Genomic DNA, 20994 nt, shown 5'->3' on the forward strand with positions numbered 1-20994 from the left:
ATTATCGGAAGAGTTAACCTGCAGCGAACACAAACAAACAAACAAACTTAAGCGTCTAAAGGTAAACACATGATATTAATATACTAATGAACAATAATTTGATATAACCTGGGACTATTATACTAATTATAATAGATAATAGTCCCAGTTATAACTTTCAAATTATGCACATTCCGCATTCCGGAGATTCATTTCTTTCTCCGAGAAAGTTTCAAAAACATTGTTTTTATCCGGTTTCACTGCGCAAGCGCCCTTCGTTTTAATTTTTCACATGTACAAAATTTGTTTTGGATGGCGGTTATCTGAAATCTGAAATTTTAGACAAACCGCATAAGTAAGCTGTTAATTCGTACACCTATCTCATGAAAAATATAAACAAGCATACACAGATTAAAATATTTATAGCAGTGGTTGAGACGGACACAATTTAGGTAAACAGCTAAAATAAATTTTCTGCAAACTGGGTTCCAAATTATAGAAAATTATTTACAATTCAACTACAAACGTATGAGAAAGGTGGTACCTAATGAGCTTCCTAAGGATTTAAGTCAAACATGTGGATTTTGCATGTTCACTTACTTGTAATGTTGTTAGAGCCTAGAGTCGCTGCTCTTAATGTTTTCAAAGATGGGATAAATAAATTATGGTATAATTTGTCATGGGAATCACTATTCCTGAGTTCTCTGATTTTATAGAATCAAACCGTTAAAGTTGCAATGATGATTTATTGACATTCTACAAATGGAATATTTGTAATACACTATAATCAAAGCAAACAAGTTTATGGGAGTGCATGGTGGTGCCTTAAATAGCTTGGATATGCTTAGCTGGTTACCTTATAAACTAAATGTTTATATTGTTGCTTCTGTAATAGTTTTCACTGGTGTATCGGCTGCTACGGGGTTCGGAACTGCCTGTCACCGAGATCGGAGTACTTTTATTGAACCCTAAAATGTACCGGCCGGGCCACAGGAAGTGGAACGGTGAATCCCTTATAAAAATGGCTTTTCTAAGTGTCTCCTGTTTTTCTCTTCACCTCCAAATGCTGATAAATGTATTATCTCTGTTCCTTCTGTCTGTAAATTGAGTTTATTCGCTAAGTTCTGTGTCAAAAACAATCTTTGAGCTCCTTCATCAAAAAGAATATTCGTATCGATAAAGTGCTGATTCGAGCCTACTTGAGATACAGCGGTTTTCAAAAGTACATTTGATCCCGATTCTGTCGATTGAGAGTACAAAATGGTAGTATCTTCTTCTGTATCATGAATGTCATTTACGAGATGAACGTTTGTCGATGGCAGGTTTGACGGGTTGCTGCTCTGGTTATCTTTCGCGTGGGAGTTCGTATGCGCTGGGTTATACCCCTGTTTCTATGGTTTACCTCATTCACTGGTTATATGTTGTTTGTTGGACGTGCATTACACAAGCTTCTATGGTGTTTCTTACCACAATTTCTACATGTGTGTTTAGATTAACATTCATTTATTCTGTGTTTACCGAGGCAGTTAAAGCATAACTTATCACGTTTTACTATCATCATACGGGATTCTGTGTCGGTTATTTTTCTGCACGGGGTAGGTGCATGTATTTCATGACAAAACACACAAGGTCTTGTCTCTATTCTTGAAAGATTTTGACTTTGCCAATTTCGCTCCAGCAAAGAAAGACGATGTTGTGGGAAAATGGTTTGTCGACTCTATCTTTTGTCCTGCGTCTATTATATTGATTTCATCTAAAATGCTTTTATGGAGGTCCCGTATTACCCAAGTTTGTATTCTACAGTACACACAGAGAGGATGTAATCTCATACTCCCTACACTGTGTAAAAACTTGGTGTCACACCAGGAAACTCCAGCAACACTCTACAAATTTTGGGAGGAAATTGGGAGAAACTTGGAGTAATTCCTCCCTAAAACTTTTTAATTGTTTATTATCTTGGTGTGGTTTCTCCCAACACCATGATTTTTATTGCTATGTTTACCTTTGAAGTGTGCCACTAGACTGACTAGTTGTTGATGTAGTACAATTAACATTTCTTATGTTTCCTGCCATTAAATGACAGTCACAAAAATGATGAAAAGTGTGAGATTTGTTAAATTTTATCAGAGATATATTATAGTTCGATTTTATTAAAGATTCCTGCACAACTTTATTTATTAAAAATATTCAGCATACAAACAAAATATCACCTGTAAGTGGAGTATTATTAATAGAAAATAAAGACATATATTTTAATTGAATTTATTCAATTTTATTTTGATAAATTTAAATAATAAATGAAGATTATTTAACTATAATATGTATGAAATTAATCTACATTATTTTATTATATTCATTTTTTTGGTATCATTACTATTATTTTTAAACCATGTATTATATATTAATATCTATATGTTTAAACTGACTATAAATACAACTTATTGTAAATATCAAGTTACCATTCTTAATTATGAGATTATGAAAGAATGTAAATAAATTTCAAATCTAAAAATACTTTTTGTATATATAATTTTTTAAAATCATTTCATTAACCTTTTTTATAGTAGCTTTCAGAAATAAAATTAAACTAAATAGGAAATGATTAAAATAGGAAGAAGTGAGAGAATAGTTGACATGTAATTATGTGTCTCTGTCATGACCATGCAGTCATGCTTTGTTGATTTTTATTACTTTTACCTGCAATCAACAGGTCATAAAACCCTCCCAGATGGGAGTAATTACTTGGTGTTTTTTGGGAGGGGAAATCTGTGTTTCACAGTGTGACACTGTGTTACACCAGAATCAGTGTTGGGAGTATGAGATTACATCCTCTCTGTGTGTACTGTATGTTCTCGCGCGAGATGTTGTCTGACTTCCCTGAGTAATTTCCTCATAATAATTGGAACAAGTAGAGTGCCGTATGTTTCTTGTGTCTGCCCTAAAGCTTCTAATCCCCTGACGTAACTTTCCATTTTATCGTAAAAACTTCGTAAGCTTGTTGGTTGATTTCTAGGCAAAGGGATTTCTAATAATGCCTGCATGTATGCATTTATGATTTTGTCTTGTTGACCGAACCTCTCTATTAATAGATTTACGGCTTCATCGTAGTTAACATTTGTTAGTGCGAACCCTGCTATAGAATCTAGTGCTTCGTGATCTAGTTGTGCTTTCAAGTAATTGAAATTTTGTACATTTGTAAGTGACAAGTTAAGGTGTACAGCCGACTCATATGAGTCCCAGAAAGTTTGCTATTCTAAGATGTTGCCTGAGAATATTGGAAACGAAAGTTTGGGTAGGCGTTGACTACTCTAAATATAGATGATAGTTCAGGCAACGATATTACAACAACTGTTCAGCCATTACATTTAATATACAAGTACGTATTTCTGCCCAAGGCGACGTCACAATACTACGTCGACAATAGACATGTACAATAGTTGGAACTTTATGTTCCCACGATAATCTCAACAATTGTCAGTTTAGTCTAAAATGCGTTTTTCATTTTTGCCTTTTCAGAAAAATCCTGTTTGATTCATGTAAAAAAATTAAAAATGTGAGTTTTAATTATTGCGATTATATAACCCTGTCCCATTTTGATCAATAATAAAAACATCACAATAATTTCTGAATTTACAGTATAGATTAAACAATATACCTGATGTACAGTAGTTGTCGTTTGTTTATGTAATTAATACATGTTTCTTGTTTTTCGTTTTTTGTATAGATTAGACCGTTGTTTTCTCGTTTGAATGGTTTTACACTAGTAATTTTATGGCTCTTTATAGCATGTTGTTCGGTCGGGGCCAAGGCTCCCTGGTGTTGATGACCGTACCTTGATTTATAATGATTTACTTTTATAAATTGTTACATGTGTTATTTGGATGGAGAGTTGTCTCATTGGCACTCATACCACATCTTCCTATATCTATATATGTAACATGTTTTCTCTTTTTATAGAAGGATCAACATGTCAATACAATAGGAACAGAATGAGACCCGGTGTAACCCCACACCATATATCACCATTGCTTCCTTTTCATCATGGTGTTACAGATTATGATGTTGGTGGATTTTCTGGAGTAAGCAGAGGTAACTGTGGTGATTTTGTCTTGGAATTGTTAAATGTTATACTGATTCAGTCGTGTATAATACGCATTGCTTAAATTTTTATAGTTGGTACATGTATTTAGGGATGTATGTTATCAGATTTTTTTTTCATGAAACATGATAAATCAGTATAGAAAAATATGGAGATGTGGTATGATTGTCTACTAGAGTTCAAATAAATGGACATATTCAATATATGCTGCAGTGTACATGTAGCCTTCAATAATGAGAGAAACCTAAACATTAAAGTTAAAGCTTAATAAGCCCAACAAAAAAATTTGATCAATTCAAAACAAAACCAATTGCCTAAATTTTAACAAAACAATTTGAAAAACACTACTGTGATCCATTTTTTTTAAATAAGACCTGAACAATGTAGCAATGTTATGACCTTATTTTCATATTGGGATATGAACAAAAAAAATATCCATTATTCTTTAGATTCAGAAACTGTGAAATGCAGTAGAGTTTCCTTATTTCAATATGTACAATACTTGTTATTTATTTGATAGATGGAAAGTTCTTGTGGTTAGTCAGAGGTCCAGTGATAGAGGTACTAGATTCAACCTCTAGGAGACGTTTAGCAGCATGGGCATTCGGTGTCACTATCAAAGACACACACAGCTACATCACCTGTGTCAAGGAATATTGCTACGGCAACAGTCCCAAACTGTTGGTTGGAGTATGCAATGCCCAACAGACGAGCATGTTAGGTGTACTAGACATGCAGAGCTCAAGATTGAGCAAGGTCATTGAAATACCTCACAAGGTAAGTAGGACTTTAAGGGATTTCGCAGATGCTTCTCAGTTTCAAAATGATAAGCTTTTCAAAACACTAGTTAATATTGATAGGGGATTAAAAAAGGAATTAAAAGAGCAAAAAAAATATATAGGTCAATATGCTTGTTTACGAGATATTAGCCATTGAAATTTTGGTGGGTAAATGGTCTCTCTTCACTTTTCAGCTTTATCATTGACAAGTTTAAGTCTTCAAAAACTATTAAAAAATGATTTAAATTTTTATAGGACTTTGACAGATGGCTTATCATTATACATGTATAAGATTTATAAAAAGAAAAATGGGAGTTAATGGGCAATTTTTTTTAAGGCATTCAAATTGATAAATTGAGAAGATTTTGAAAATCTGACAAAAATTCTAAAACATGACAAGTGAACATCCTTAATTATGGCACTTTGATTATCTTCCGTGTATGGAAAAATACAACTTGTGACCACATTTGTAGTCCCTCAGCGATGGGTGCCATTTCAAATTAGCCATCTTAAGTGCACTAGGTTACAAAAGAATTTCATTTGGTAAAGAGTGGTATATCTTTATTGAGATTATGAAGAATGGTAGATTTGGAAATAAAAATGGGATGCAGTATGATTGCCAACTTTCCGTCAGATTTCAAATGAAATGGATAATATAAAAATAGCTATAGTTCACATGCATATTTAATACTATTTTTCAGATAAATAGTGTTGAGGTTGTCACTAATGTAGGAGGAGATTTTATTCCAATGTGGGCTCTAAATGACCAACTAAGATTATTTGATGGAATAATTGCTGTGGGGACCATATCTGGTATTGTTTATTTAATAGGTAAGTCTAGAGTTGTGCTATTTGATTCGGACGAGTGTTGATAACTTTAAAACCATTAAAGAGGATGATTAATTTTAATTGTGTGCACTGCAGCTGGGTAAAATGGAAAGTGCATTTCTATAAACACTATCACAAGATTCTAAAGTTTTAATTTTCAAATACAAAAATTAAATAATCTGATGATAATGTTTATTTCATTGAAAAACTATATATCTGTGGATATTGTTGTAGACGGATATTGCTCATTGTTGCTGGAAATTCAGAAATTATTGCAATGTTTTTATTTTTTGCTAAAAATGTGGCAGGGTTATAATCGCAATAATTTAAACTAGCATTTTGAAATTTTTTATGTGAATTAAAACAGGATTTTTTTCTCAATATGGCAAAACTTAAAATCACACTTTAGTCTAAAATGACAAAATCGCAAAAAATAAATGCACACAATAAAAGATTCTGAATTTACATTACATCCATTTTTTTTCAGATATGTGTATGGATGAGAACATTCATTCAGATGAGGTAATGCCTTCCAAGTTACAGTACATTACTCCGAGATCAAGAGACACGGCAGATCGGCGTAGACAAGCTATTGCTAAAAGAAATCACCTTTGTCTTGTATTAGATGGTAAAGTTCAGAATAATGACTTTTGATTCTTGCTGCATAGACACATTTTAAAGTTTACTGAGATATTGTGTCATAGGAAACAAATACTGTAAACCAACTTATTTTCGCAAGCGATTTATTTTCGCGAGCGATTTATTTTTCGCGAGTATAAATCGTCGCAAATATGTAAAACGTGGATCATAACTTATTAAACTACGACAAGTTAATTCAAAAATTGCGAAGTTAAATACATGTAGCAACGAAGTGTACTAAAAAGGGTAAAATGCGAAATAAAGTATCCGCGAAAATAAGTTGGTTTAAATAAAGTATCCGCGAAAATAAGTTGGTTTAAATAAAGTATCCGCGAAAATAAGTTGGTTTAAATAAAATATCCGCGAAAATACATGAAATAAGTTGGTTTACAGTACACATATCAAATGAAAATAAAAAAGACACAATAAAACTATAAACAGAACTCATGGCTTTTGTAAAAGTTTTCGGGAGATGCTTACACATGATGATATTATTTAGTTGAAGTTAAGGTTTGATATAAACACAAAGATGGACTTCTGATAAATCACTTCAAGACTTCCTCATGTATAATTTTGACATACAGACAACTGTTTTAATCAGTTCTAATTGAAAAGTCCCATTGCATGAAAATTGTATAACATTTGAATGGTTTCTGCTATTATGACAAATAAATTTGAATAGTCCTGCTGTTATGACAAATAAATTTGAATAGTCCTGCTGTTATGACAAATAAATTTTAATAGTCCTGCTGTTATGACAAATAAATTTGAATAGTCCTGCTGTTATGACAAATAAATTTGAATAGCCCTGCTGTTATGACAAATGAATTTAAATATAAAAAAGAAGATGTGGTATGATTGCCAATGAGACAACTATCCACAAAAGACCAAAATAAAACAGACATTAACAACTATAGGTCACCATACAGCCTTCAACAATGAGCAAAGGCCATACCCCATAGTCAGCTATATAAGGCCCCGATAAAACAATGTAAAACAATTCAAACGAGTAAACTAACATGACTAAGGGCCTTATTTATGTACGAAAAACAAATATGTAACACATAAACAAACGACATCCACTGAATTACAGGCCCCTGATTTGGGACAGGCACATACATACAATGTGGCGGGGTTAAACATGTTAGAGGGATATAGTTCTGCTGTTATGACAAATATATTTTAATAGTCCTATATGGGCCACTTTAAAGCTTACTGTTCGGTGTGGGCCAAGGCATCGTGTTGAAGACCTTACTTTGACCTATAATGTTTTACTTTTACAAATTGTGACTTGGATGGAGGTTTGTCTCATTGGCACTCATACTACATCTTCTTGTATCTATCAATTCCATTTCAGAAGAATCTCATGGCAATTTATTTAAATATAGAAGATGCGATGGCACAGAACTGAAGTCTTTTAATCCAAGTGAGTTTAATGTTGTATGATGGACAGATAGATAGATTGATTGATATTATTACCAACAACATGTTAGGACAAACAATTCTGGGCCCTAAACAAAAATATGTACATGTATGAAAGCATTTTAGCAATCAGTCTCAGATTTTAATGAATTGTTGTTTAAAGTCCAGTGGCAAATATCACTTGCATATTTGAATAACATCTTAAAGAATACGAATTCGAACATGCTAGACTAGCATTTTATAACATGCAATTAGCAGGGTAACTTTCTGCAGAATGACACATTACCCTATCATGACACATTATTCTAACACGACAAGACTTTGCTTTTACCCCCAAATGTGTGCAGAAATTGGGCAGCTAATATAATTTCGACAGTTATATTTTAGATCTATCAAAATTATAGAAAGGAGAGATATATTTCAACTAAATTTTCAAAATGTTTAAAACCAGCAGGAAGTATTAAATGAGAAAGTTTACTGTGAATTCAATTATTTTGTTTGGTACTAATAATTGTGGGTCGATTCATTTATTTTCTTTGGTACTAATAATTGTGGGTGGATCCATTAAAATTTACAAGCACTGCAGCTGTGCTATTTGCACAGTCAAATTGCATTGGCCGTATAATCCTTTCTTTTTTTATGAACAGTCACTGACCATATATATATCTCTCTGTTTATGATGAGCTGGTTCTTGGCTGACTACTACACTTTGTTCATCAGTTTCAGTGAAGTGTAATACAAGTGGATTCCAGTTTTATGTGTATGACCGGTTGACAATGCGTTTCCGTTGAGTTTTATTTATGACGTCATTAAAAGTACAGATTTGCGGAAATTTTACGTCATTCGCTCCAAATTCAATAATGATACTTTTTATCCTAAATATTTCATCTGAAACTGTATATTTAGAATGACCAAAAATTTGTCATATTAGAATAGAAATAATTCATTGGGTTATTTTTAGACATGGTATTCCCCATCTGCCATGGTATTTGCTAGCAAATACCCTGGCACATGGAATTCCCTAATGACAAATACCCCAGCAGAGAAAAAATCTCAATACATAGAAATAGGTAAAAAATATCATCAAAAGACACAATTATTACATGAGGTGGAATTATATCAAATAATTTCAAGATATTAAGGTGGTACCAACCACCTCGAATTAAAATTGATTTGTCTCATTTGATTTTCATAAAATTTTGACATAATATTTACTTTGATCCTTTGACAAAAATATAAAAAATTCAAAAAACTTCAATCACACACTTTCACAGATTTTTTTTTATTGAAAACATAGCAGTTTGACATATACTTAATTTTGATCTTGCAAAGCTTATTATTACCTTATCAATACCACATGATTGAAACGTTAAGCTGATTTTTATAGAGTTATCTCCCTGTAGTGTTATGTGTCACCTTAAGGTGGTAGACCTTGGTTCAGGGAGATAACTCTTTAAATCAGTTAAGCGTTTGTAAAAGTCAAGTTCATCAATGTATTTTAAGCATTCACCTGAAACAGATTGAAAATAATCTATGTAACCTAGAAGCTTAGAATATATTTTTGAAAATAGTTGACACAAACATACTAATGATTTAAAGAGTAATTTCCCTTAACCTAGGTCTACCTCCTTAAATAAAGAACTGACTACCACTTTGACAGAGAATATTTATATTATATATTTCAGGTGACGTTATAGTAACATGTTTAAAGTATATACCACAGATAGGGACACTAGTTATAGGGTTTAGTTTTGGAAGTTACCAGTTGTGGAAGCTAAATGTACCTGTCTTAGAGTAAGTTGTATGAGCAATAGCAAGTGATAGTGCTGTTAAGGTTAATTTTTTGAAGGCTTGAAAAAAGAATCTCCATGTAGGGTTGGTTGTCTGGTGACTTGTTATTGTTGAAAATTAAAGAGAATTTTTGCTAATATCCAGATTTATATAAATAAGGAAAATATTCTCTCAATTAAATTTGGGTTTTAATGATGTTTGCTACTCTTATTATGTAGGGTGGGTTGGTTGGTGACTTATTATTGTTGTAACGTGGAAATTTTTGCTTATATCCACATTTATAGATTAGAAAAATATTCTCTCAAGTTGCTTTTCAAAGATTTTTAAGCATGTTTGCTACTTTATTTCAAAATTACAAGCTTTTTAACATATTTAAAAGACTTATAAATTGATAGTATATAAATAAAGAAATATATATATATCCAATCTATTAAGGGATTCCAATCAAATGAATTTCCATATTTAGATATGATGATATTCAAATTACTAATGGTTAGTAAAACATAGTTTATATTTGATCTTTTCAGATATAGTTCGAGAGTTGAGGAAGACAGTGGATCAGTCCTACATGTGGCTTACCAGGAACCAGAAAATGATCCTAAAAACTTCTGTTATCTATGGATTATCAGAGGTTGTGATACTGAAGAGTAAGTAAAGGCTTTATGTTCTTGTGTGTTGCTGGTTTGCTGTCTCATTGAAGCCAATTTGATGGAAACACCCTTTTCTCGTTTGTTCATGATTAATATTTACTATTCCTTGGGAAGATTTTTTTTTTATCTTAAACTAAAAATCAGTTTTAAAAGAATTTTGGTACAATTTAAAAATTTCACAATTGTAGAATCTGTACAATGTTTAAAACTTCCCTTGTTGTATATATGGGTGTGTGTCCATTGTTGATGGGTATGTACACCTCTAGGTAGCTATTTTATCATGTTTATTAAAATTATGTTATGATATTGAGATGTGGGAATAACATAAGGGAGATAACACCCTAACAACACAATTTGAATAGTTTTAATATGATGAATGATTTTAAGTAATTTCACCACCCATATTTCAGTATAACTGAACAGAACGACTTCATAATTTGGTCAATAGTTAAAAATGTTGTCAGGTGTAAAGTGTGAGTGTTCTTACTGATCTGTCAGAAACCTTTTTCCTATTCTCCATTACATTAGATTATGATTGGGAGCATGTTTAAAACATGAAATTTGGCGGGTTCTTGTTTTTATTATTTGATTTTTTTAAAGACTAGGCTTATTCATGAATTTTGTTTTCAGTGAAGAGACAATATCATCTGCAGCTCTGTATCAATTAGCTTACAACAAGAAGACTTGGTATAGTAATTATGGTGCTTTTTATGAGGTATGTATATAGTCCACACAGGGTAATTAAGATTAGAATTCAAATTAAAGGCTCTAAGGGATATTATTAAGATCGGAGCAATGTATAAAGTCCACACAGGGTAATTAAGATTAGAATTAAAATTAAAGGCTCTAAGGGATATGATCGGAGCAGTAGGGTCACAAAAGTTCATTATTGCCCTAAAATTCCATGAAAGGGTAGGTTTATATGGTGATCTCTGAGTTAATAAAGAATTTTTGCTAGATTAATTCAGATTAAGATTAAAGGCATAGGCTCTAAGGGATATTATTAAGATTAGAACTGGAGCAGTTGGTTCACAAATGTTCAATACTGCCCCTTAAATTCCATGAAAAGGTAGGTTTATATGGTGAGCCATGAGTTCATAAGAAACATCAACAAAGAGCTCACATGTCACCTTGAAGTATATTTCTACTGCTTGCAGTTAAATAAACATAAGATATAGATATAAGAAGATGTGGCATGAGTGCCAATGAGACAAATCTCCATCCAAGTCCCAATTTGTAAAAGTAAACCATTATTGGTCAAAGTACAGCCTTCAACACAGAGCCTTACCTCACACTGAACAGCAAGCTATAAAATGGTAGTGTAAAACCATTCAAATAGGAAAACCTACAGTCTAATCTATATGAAAAACAAGAAAGAAGAAACACTTAAAAACTACAATATCAATTGACAGCATATTTCTGACTTAGAACAGGTTCATACAAATGCAGTTTGTTTTAAGGTTATAATAGGTGCCAACAATAAAAGTATAGTTTGCTATTTTTTATTTCAGGAATTGACCTCTGTCAGTTTGAGATTTGACCTTGAAATGACTGCTAACTTGTTCAATGGTGCGTCTAATACAACAGTCTCCAGCAGAGCCATCACAGGATATACATTAGAAGATCCAAACTACAAACCTCCTGCCAAACTCCAGGAGGAGGAATCTTTTGAAGAAAGTAAGAAATTTTTTCATCTGTGACTTAAATGTCCAGTTTCTGTCAATCAGCAGATGATACTGACATTGTCTGCCTATCTGTGACTTAATTTTGTAAAGTTTTTTGTTTAGTTTGATTTTTTTGCCCCACCTACCTTTGACCTAGGGGCATTATGGTTTTTGGTTTGTGTGCCTGTTTGTTTGTCCATCTGTCTGTCCCACTTCATGTTAAAGTTTGATGAAGTATATAATCTTTCTCGTTTTAATGCCTAATAAGAGTTTTGATTTGATGAAGTTGAAGTCCAATCAACTTGAAACTTTAATAGTACATATATTTATGTTCCTTATGGTATGATCTTTCTAAATTTAATGCCATAGTAGTGTTTTGACCTTAATTTCACTGTCCACTGGACATAGAAAATGATAGTGCAAATGATAGTGTTCATTCTTGTTTTCCATATTTCAATATATATAAAAATACCAACGATATTTTATAACAAACTGTTCAACACTTTGTTCACTGTGACCTATATTTGAAGACTTTTTGTTAGGTTTTTGTTTGTGAAAATTATGGCAATGTATTAATATTTCACCGTTTCAATCCTACTGTATAGCAAAAACTGTTCACCAAACTTCCTGTTTATATTTGTCTATCAAAATCTGAAGAAGCATGGTCAATTTCTGAGAAATTTTTAATTTTATGTTAATAAAATCATTTGAAATTTTAAATGTTTCATTCAACATGTTCAATGAATATTTTTAAACGTTTTACAACAAAAAGTATTAAATATCTTGCTGTTAAGGCCCAAAAAAAATAAAGTCTTGTTTCCTGCTACCATCCAGAAAAAAATAGGGTAGGTAGGTAGGCTAATGGTTTTTATGCCCCACCTTTGATAGTAGAGGGGCATTATGTTTTCTGGTCTGTGCATCAATTTGTCCTGCTTCAGGTTAAAGTTTTTGGTCAAGGTAGTTTTTGATGAAGTTGAAGTCCAATCAACTTGAAACTTAGTTCACATGTTCCTTATGATATGATCTTTCTAATTTTAATGCCAAATTAGAGATTTTCCCTCATTTTCACAGTCCACTGAACATAGAAAATGATAGTGCAAGTTTCAGGTTAAAGTTTTTGGTCAAGGTAGTTTTTGATAAAATTGAAGTCCAATCAACTTGAAACTTAGTACACATGTTCCCTGTGATATGATCCTTCCAATTTAAATTCCAAAGAACAGTTTTGACCCCAATTTCACAATCCACTGGACATAGAAAATGATAGTGCGATTAGGGCATCCGTGTAAGATGGACACATTCTTGTTTAACATATTTCAGTATGTATAAAAATACTAATGATATTTAACAAACTGTTCATTACTTTTGTCACTGTTATCTATATTTGAAGAGTTTTGGTGAGGTTTTTGGTTTCTGATAATCCTATTGCAATGTTTTTGTATTTCAATGTTTCATTATTACTGTATAGCAAAATACTTTTTACTAAACTTCAAGTTTGTATTTTTCTACTTAAATATGAAGAAGTGTGGCTGATTTCTGAGAAATTTGTAATTATATATCATTAAAATCATTTTATTTTTAATGTTTCATTTCACATCTTTTAAAAATTATAAAAAAGTATGAAATATTTTGATGTGAATGCTGTTTAAATGATAAAACAAGTTTGTTTATACTGTGACTTTATGTATGAAAAAATGACCCCACTTTCAAGTAGTCTTATAATATATGACATTGTGTGGACATTTTTTCAGGTGTTCATGGACCTGATTTGAGTCGCTGTCTTTTTGTTTGGGAGTCAACAGAAAGCAGTCAGAAGACTTACCAAATGGCAGTGTTTGATATGAACAGATGGTATCATGCTCAGATGCCAGCTACTCTCAGGTAGCTGTACGGATAAAATATACACAATAAAAAAAAGAACTGAAGTTTATAGCTGTAGACAAGAATAATTTCTTCAATAACTACATGAAGCTGGTACCTAACACTACAGGGAGATAACTCTGTAAAATCAGCTAAACGTTTTAATTACACTGTGTTTCAAAGGGAATATTAAGCTCCTGAATGATCAAAATTAGTGATTTTCAAACTGCTATAGAACCAGTGTAATTTTCTGATAAAATGGTTGGTTCAAATGTTTTGAAATTTTTATATATTTGTCAAAGGGTCAAAGTGAATACTTTGTCAAAACTTTATGAAAATTAAACAGCAAAATTAATTTTAGTGAAGGTGTTGGGTACCACCTTGATTTATATTGAACTGAAATATAGCTTTAATAGATGTATGCAATTTGCCTATAATTCCCATTATTATTGGAACAGCCTCAGTGGTCCCAAAAAGTATGCTGTTATAGAGTGATGTATTTTGTGTGTTTATAAATCCACAAATGAGTCAAACCGAAGATTTAAAATGGTATTTGCTACCTCATTTAACAAAAGTGCATGAATATAATATATAAAATGGGTGTCTCGACATATTTTATTACATACATTATGTTTTTTGGGAAGTAAATTGATAATTTCTTTTTCACTATGAAAAATGACATGATAATGTACACTTTAAAAAATTGCATTTGTTTAAAAAAACTGTCATACTTAACTATACCTTTAAATTACCCACAAACTTGCTGTAAATAAGTAAAACCATCAAAAGTGGGGTTTTTTTTAAACATAAATTCATGGTGTGTTTTAAATTTACGTATAACTCCTTTGGACATTGATTCCTTTTGTGAGTTAATCAGCCAAGTTACATATATATATGTGGTAGTAACCCACTATATATTGTATCATTAGGAAAGAACATATGTAATTGATTGTGATTGATTTAATTGATTACAGGGGTGTTGGAGGTAACCTGGCCACTTGTTCATATTTATCTATACACTCTCTTGACGAAGCTGTCGGCAACTCAGCACATGACGAATTATTGGTAAGTTTTTGTAACATGAGGGATGTAAACATCAATAAGACATCAACCCAGAAACACAAAATTTTGAAAAAAGACATGATTTGCTATGTGTAGAAAAATTTTATAATTTGTACAGGGTTTTTGTACAAGTTATATGTTTTTTAACACATACCTTCTTGCAACAGGTGATACAGGTTTATCTTCTAAAATGTACCAGTGTAATGTTTTTAATTCAAATTTATAGACTTCAACCTAACATTTAGTGCTATTCTCCTTGTCTTCAAACTGGAAATGAGGATACCTGAATGGTTTAAATTCTAATTTTATTTTTTTCTAATACCATATTCATATCCATATCAAGTCAATTTGTTGTCTTATAATGTTTTTGTATCAATGCTCAATATTAAACTGTATCATTAAGTTGTGAAAATAAGACAGAAATATGCGAAATGAAAGACTGTGTGATTGCATCATCCATCTGTGTTCAGCAGGTCATAAAACACTGATAATTTGTACAAAAAATCTGTTCAAATTATAATTTGTACAAAATTACAACTTGTACACAACATATGTATACTGTGTGTTCGTTTATTCTACATTGGTTAGAGGTATAGGTGAGGGTTGGTATCTCATAGTATGTTTAACCCCGTTGGATTTTCCCCTGTCCTAAGTCAGTTGCCTCAGGCCTTTGTTAGTCTTGTATCTTTTTTAATTTTAGTTCACTTGTGTTTTGGAGTTTAGTATGAAGTTCTTTTTCACTGAACTAGTACACATTTTTATTTAGGGTCCAGCTGAGGCCCACCTCCGGGTGAGGGCTTGTCTTGCTGTGTTAAAGACCCATTGTTGTCATTTAGCAAGTAATCTTCTCTTTGGTTGGGTTGTTGTCTCTTTGACATATTCCCCATTTCCATTCTCAATTTTATGATTTGCTTGTGCCAGATTGAATTGCTAGTTTTAAATTGCTGATCTTTTTGTCTTAACAGTCGGAAACCCGGTTGAAATAGAACAAAAGAATCGAAGCTCTTTGTTAGAGAAGGCATGAAATGTTTACTGTAATGTTTGCTATAGTGACCAGGGTTTCCGCTGGCAATTTGCGAAAAAATAATAATTGTGGCGATAAAAATTCATCATTTGCAAAAGAATTTGGCGAAAGAAATATATATAACGATTTATTTTCTTCCATCTTGTTTATTTTATTTTTTTCGAGTTTCTCGGACTTTACCGGATCAGACAATACTCGGAATTTACCTTGACCTCATTAAGATTTGGACAGAAAATCAATAATCAGCTGATTGCATTTTATAGCTATCGACAACAAAGGACTAATTAATAAAGGTGTTGATTGAATTGTTTGACAAAATGATATGGTTAAATGGCTTCCACTAAATGTCACATACAGAATTTATTTACCACTTTGTGACGCACGTGTTTGAAGCAAACGTTTGACGTCTTCTCTCCTTTTAAAGACAGTTTAGAAAAGAAAGCTGTTGTTGTGACGAAAATTGTTCAAAACCAAGAAAAATCTCCGATTTAACGTTTGAGTGACAGACGTCACGGTTTCAAGCATAGTTTGACGTATCAACTTTTTCATTTATGATGGTCAAGAAAAGAAAACTGTCGTTATGAAGAAGTACATCCAAAAGGTTGGGAACAAACCCTCGAATGAGAGTAATCCTTCAACGTAATGACTTCACATGAAATAAGGGATTAATTTCATGTGATAAAAGCTTTTGTTTTGTTGTAAAAACCACTTCTTAGTACAAAAGGGCGAAATCATCTTATTTAAGGGAAGGAGGGAAAGGGGGAGGGTAGAAAAAAATGTGAATTTTAAACGAAAAATGAATTTATGTTACTTGGCGAAAAAAATAATAAAGTGGCGAAAAATATATTGTTTTGGCGAAAGAGGTGGTGAAAAAAATAATTGACCCAGGGGAAACCCTGATAGTGACAAAAATTTTAAAAGTTAATAGAAACAAACAAAATTACAATTTTCTTCTCAATTACGAAGTGTTTTATTTTAAAAACACCATTTGCATAAGTTTTCAATTTATTTAGTACATAGTTAAGCAGAACAATTAGATATCAAGTCAATGACATGGGTATCTTTCAAGTTGGATGTAGAAAATGCATAACCTCCGATTTTTAAAATAAAATTACCATGGACGGAAAACATATCAATCTATTAGTTCAGTAATTTTCTTGTCTGCCCTTCCATTGTGTGATTCAAGAAAAGAATTCAAAAAATGGGTAACAATTGTATCGAAAAGAGAAAATCGAGTGCACCTTTTTATGTTAGGGTGTGTTTGAGTTGAATATTTTGTCTTGATATCGTACAAAGCAAGAATATTTCATACATCATCTTGCTTCAGATTCTATCATTTTTATATATCAAAGCTACAGGTTGACTTTATAACATAAAAAAAATCACAGTACTCACTAATGAATCACAAAACAGAGTAGGTGTGTTCGAATAGCTATTTTTTTACTGAAAGTACTTGAGGACAGTCTTTCAAGTTGGATGATGAAAATGCATATCTTCGAAAAATTGTAATTTTTTGTGTGTGATAACTAGGGTTTATAGTCTAAAAAAATCTAGTCTGCCCTTCCACGAAATATTTAATTAGAATTTTTTTTAATGTTTATGAATTTTTGAAAATTCCACCTGACAACCGATCAGACAATAGTTTTAAGTTGAATCAATGCAGACAAGATCATTAACTGATGCTCATTTATAGCTAGTTGATACATTTGTCTTTTAAAATACAACTGACATATAAGGATCGTAATGGTGCAATGTGGATAAATTTATCGGTTTCCAAGAGCAAAATTGGTAGCTCGTCGTCCCTACAATGGCTTCCATTTCTACGATTGTGAAAATGAACTGGCGTAATGGGGAGGAAATTTTGACGAAGTAGAATCCTGACTGTTAATGAAAACATTGTCCAGAAATTAAAAACAGTGCAATGAATAGAGCTTATCTCATAGAGAAATTTAGATTATTTGTGCTTCATAACAATTAAAAAAAAAACATTAACTTTTGAAAAAAAATTATTGAGTCCACCATTTTTATTTTGATAAAACGGAAAAATGAAACTAAGAACATGTACTCATCAGGATGTGAACTTTTATTTACTATAAACCCAGAGGTCCCAAAGGTATTTGGGACCGCAGTGGTCTTTTGGTCCAGTATATGTCCAGTCAGTGTTTTAGCAGTCTTTTACAATATGACTATTACAAAATTCCTACAGCTACACTTGGTCATTTGGTCCAGTAATAAATGAACTTTTACTGGACCAAACCATTTATTACTGGACATTGCCACGTGTCTGACGGGAATGAATTTAAACCAAATTAAGATTTTTTACCCAAATTTCTGAATTCATTGGCCATAAAAACAGTGTGAGCTCGACTATTTAACTCATATTCTTGTTTGATAATCCATTTTCAAAAAATAAGTACTGTTAATTCAGAAATTTTTGTGAAGATTTTGTTATTTAGAAAATTGCGACAGGATAAGTAAATATGGCAAATATTAAAGCTCACATTTTATGTTCAACAATTGCAAAGATAGATGCACACTGTAGTTTCTTAATTTCTATATTTATTTACAGGCTGTACACATCTTGACAAACAGCTTGAGTAAATTTATCAACACCTCTCCTCTGCCACCAGAACAACACTTTTATCCTGCATCTCTGGCATTTGGTAAGTTAATTTTTCATCGATATAAGAAGATGCGGTATGAGTGCCAATGAGACAACTCTCCATCCAAGTCGCAATTGGTAAGGGAAAAATTATTATAGGTCAAAGTACGGTCTTCAACGCGTAGCCTTGGCTCACACCAAACAGCAAGCTATAAAGGGCCCCAAAAATGTCTATTGTAAACCCTTCAAACGGGAAAACCAACGGTCTTAACTATAAAAAACGAGAAATAAGAAACATTTATGAACCACATCAACAAACTACAACCATTGCCTAGTTTTAATTCATTTGCATTTCAGTTAAAGTTATGGGATAAACAATTTTATATATATGTCAATTATATGAATTGAATTTACTTGGTTGATCTTTGATAAATTGAGAGAAAACATAATAAATGTTTTTTTTTTTTAATATTGTTGTATATTGGAGGCAACTCTTGATAACTTTTCGATATGAAAAACATAGGTTTCATATATTTTTTTTATTTTTAACAACTTTTAAAAGCACAAAGAGTGAAAGTAAATTTCATAAAATTGAAAAATTTTCTTTTACCATTTTAGCTATTTTTAATAAGCAAGTTAATATGTTTGTGCAAAACCAGTGATTTTTTTCAATGATTTGTAAATGCTTGCTCTAAAAAAAGGTAAATTCAAAATAGAATGAATTTCAATAGTAGTATTGTTTTTTTTAGATGCTTTGCTGATAATGGAGTCTGGTTTGATAAAATGTCAATTCCTTGGTACACAGAGACAGGTATGTACTGATTTTTAGGTTGTCTGCATATTGATATCATAAAATATCAGCTGAGAGACATAATATGAAGCTTTTTGTAGAGAAATGGCTGCGAACGAGATAAAAAAGCATTCATATTAAGTCGAGCAGCTGATATTTTGCAATATCAGCCGGGTCAATATATTTGACGTCACAAAGCAGTAATACGGAATAATATAAAGAGCTGAACAGAGTAATATAGAGAGTGGAACGACTGATAAAGCCAATTATTTATTTAAGGAATGACTGTAATATTTTTGTCGAGCCTGCAACTTTTGTTGCAGAAAGCTCGACATAGGGATAGTGATCCGGCGGCGGCTACGGCGGCGGCAGCGTCTACGGCAGCGGCGGCGGTGTTAGCTAACTTCTTAAAAGCTTTATATTTTAGAAGGTGGAAGACCTGGATGCTTCATACTTTGTATATAGATGCCTCATGTTACGAAGTTTCCGTCAGTCACATGTCCAATGTCCTTGACCTCATTTTCATGGTTCAGTGACCACTTGAAAAAAAAGTTCAGATTTTTTGTAATGTTGAATTCTCTCTTATTATAAGTAATAGGATAACTATATTTGATATGTGCGTACCTTGAAAGGTCCTCATGTCTGTCACAGTTTTCACTTGACCTCGACCTCATTTCATGGATCAGTGAACAAGGTTAAGTTTTGGTGGTCAAGTCCATATCTCAGATACTACAAGCAATAGGGCTAGTATATTCGGTGTATGGAAGGGCAGTAAGGTGTACATGTCCAACTGGCAGGTATCATCTGACCTTGACCTCATTTTTATGGTTCAGTGGTTATAGTTAAATTTTTGTGTTTTGGTCTGTTTTTATACGACCGCAAAATTTGAAAAATTTTTCGTCGTATATTGCTATCACGTTGGCGTCGGCGTCGTCGTCCGTCGTCCGAATACTTTTAGTTTTCGCACTCTAACTTAAGTAAAAGTGAATGGAAATCTATGAAATTTTAACACAAGGTTTATGACCACAAAAGGAAGGTTGGTATTGATTTTGGAAGTTTTGGTCCCAACATTTTAGGAATTAGGGGCCAAAAAGGGCCCAAATAAGCATTTTCTTGGTTTTCGCACTATAACTTTAGTTTAAGTGAATAGAAATCTATGAAATTTTGACACAAGGTTTATGACCACAAAAGGAAGGTTGGGATTGATTTTGGGGGTTTTGGTTCCAACAGTTTAGGAATTAAGGGCCAAAAAAGGGCCCAAATAAGCATTATTCTTGGTTTTCGCACAATAACTTTAGTATAAGTAAATAGAAATCTATGAAATTTTGACACAAGGTTTATGACCACAAAAGGAAGGTTGGGATTGATTTTGGGGGTTTTGGTTCCAACAGTTTAGGAATTAAGGGCCAAAAAAGGGCCCAAATAAGCATTATTCTTGGTTTTCGCACAATAACTTTAGTATAAGTAAATAGAAATCTATGAAATTTAAACACAAGGTTTATGACCATAAAAGGAAGGTTGGGTTTGATTTTGGGAGTTTTGGTCCTAACAGTTTAGGAATAAGGGGCCCAAAGGGTCCAAAATTGAACTTTGTGTGATTTCATCAAAAATTGAATAATTGGTATTCTTTGATATGCCGAATCTAACTATGTATGTAGATTCTTAATTTTTGGTCCCGTTTTCAAATTGGTCTACATTAAGGTCCAAAGGGTCCAAAATTAAACTTAGTTTGATTTTAACAAAAATTGAATCCTTGGGGTTCTTTGATATGCTGAATTTAAAAATGTACTTAGATTTTTAATTATTGG

The 20994-nt window shown here is 32.2% G+C and overlaps 1 protein-coding gene across 3 annotated transcripts in view; it reads left to right on the forward strand.

Annotated features, from left to right (window-relative positions):
• Positions 1–245: 245 nt before the first annotated feature.
• LOC143056113 (uncharacterized) overlaps positions 246–20994 on the forward strand; it is a 72343-nt gene continuing 51594 nt past the window's right edge. For 2 of the 3 annotated variants that reach the window (XM_076229195.1, XM_076229197.1), the window contains exons 1-14: positions 246–431; positions 3937–4068; positions 4599–4855; positions 5559–5688; positions 6173–6313; positions 7682–7750; positions 9432–9540; positions 10065–10184; positions 10818–10902; positions 11699–11864; positions 13600–13729; positions 14683–14773; positions 18364–18457; positions 19146–19207. In XM_076229195.1, the coding sequence (XP_076085310.1) occupies positions 3969–4068; positions 4599–4855; positions 5559–5688; positions 6173–6313; positions 7682–7750; positions 9432–9540; positions 10065–10184; positions 10818–10902; positions 11699–11864; positions 13600–13729; positions 14683–14773; positions 18364–18457; positions 19146–19207 (1554 nt within the window). In that variant the 5' untranslated portion in view covers positions 246–431; positions 3937–3968. The remainder of the gene's footprint in view (positions 432–3936; positions 4069–4598; positions 4856–5558; positions 5689–6172; positions 6314–7681; positions 7751–9431; positions 9541–10064; positions 10185–10817; positions 10903–11698; positions 11865–13599; positions 13730–14682; positions 14774–18363; positions 18458–19145; positions 19208–20994) is intronic. The other variant, XM_076229196.1, reaches the window with a different exon arrangement.

This window comes from Mytilus galloprovincialis, chromosome 13, assembly GCF_965363235.1.
Source record: "Mytilus galloprovincialis chromosome 13, xbMytGall1.hap1.1, whole genome shotgun sequence".
In the NCBI taxonomy this organism is placed as follows: domain Eukaryota; kingdom Metazoa; phylum Mollusca; class Bivalvia; order Mytilida; family Mytilidae; genus Mytilus; species Mytilus galloprovincialis.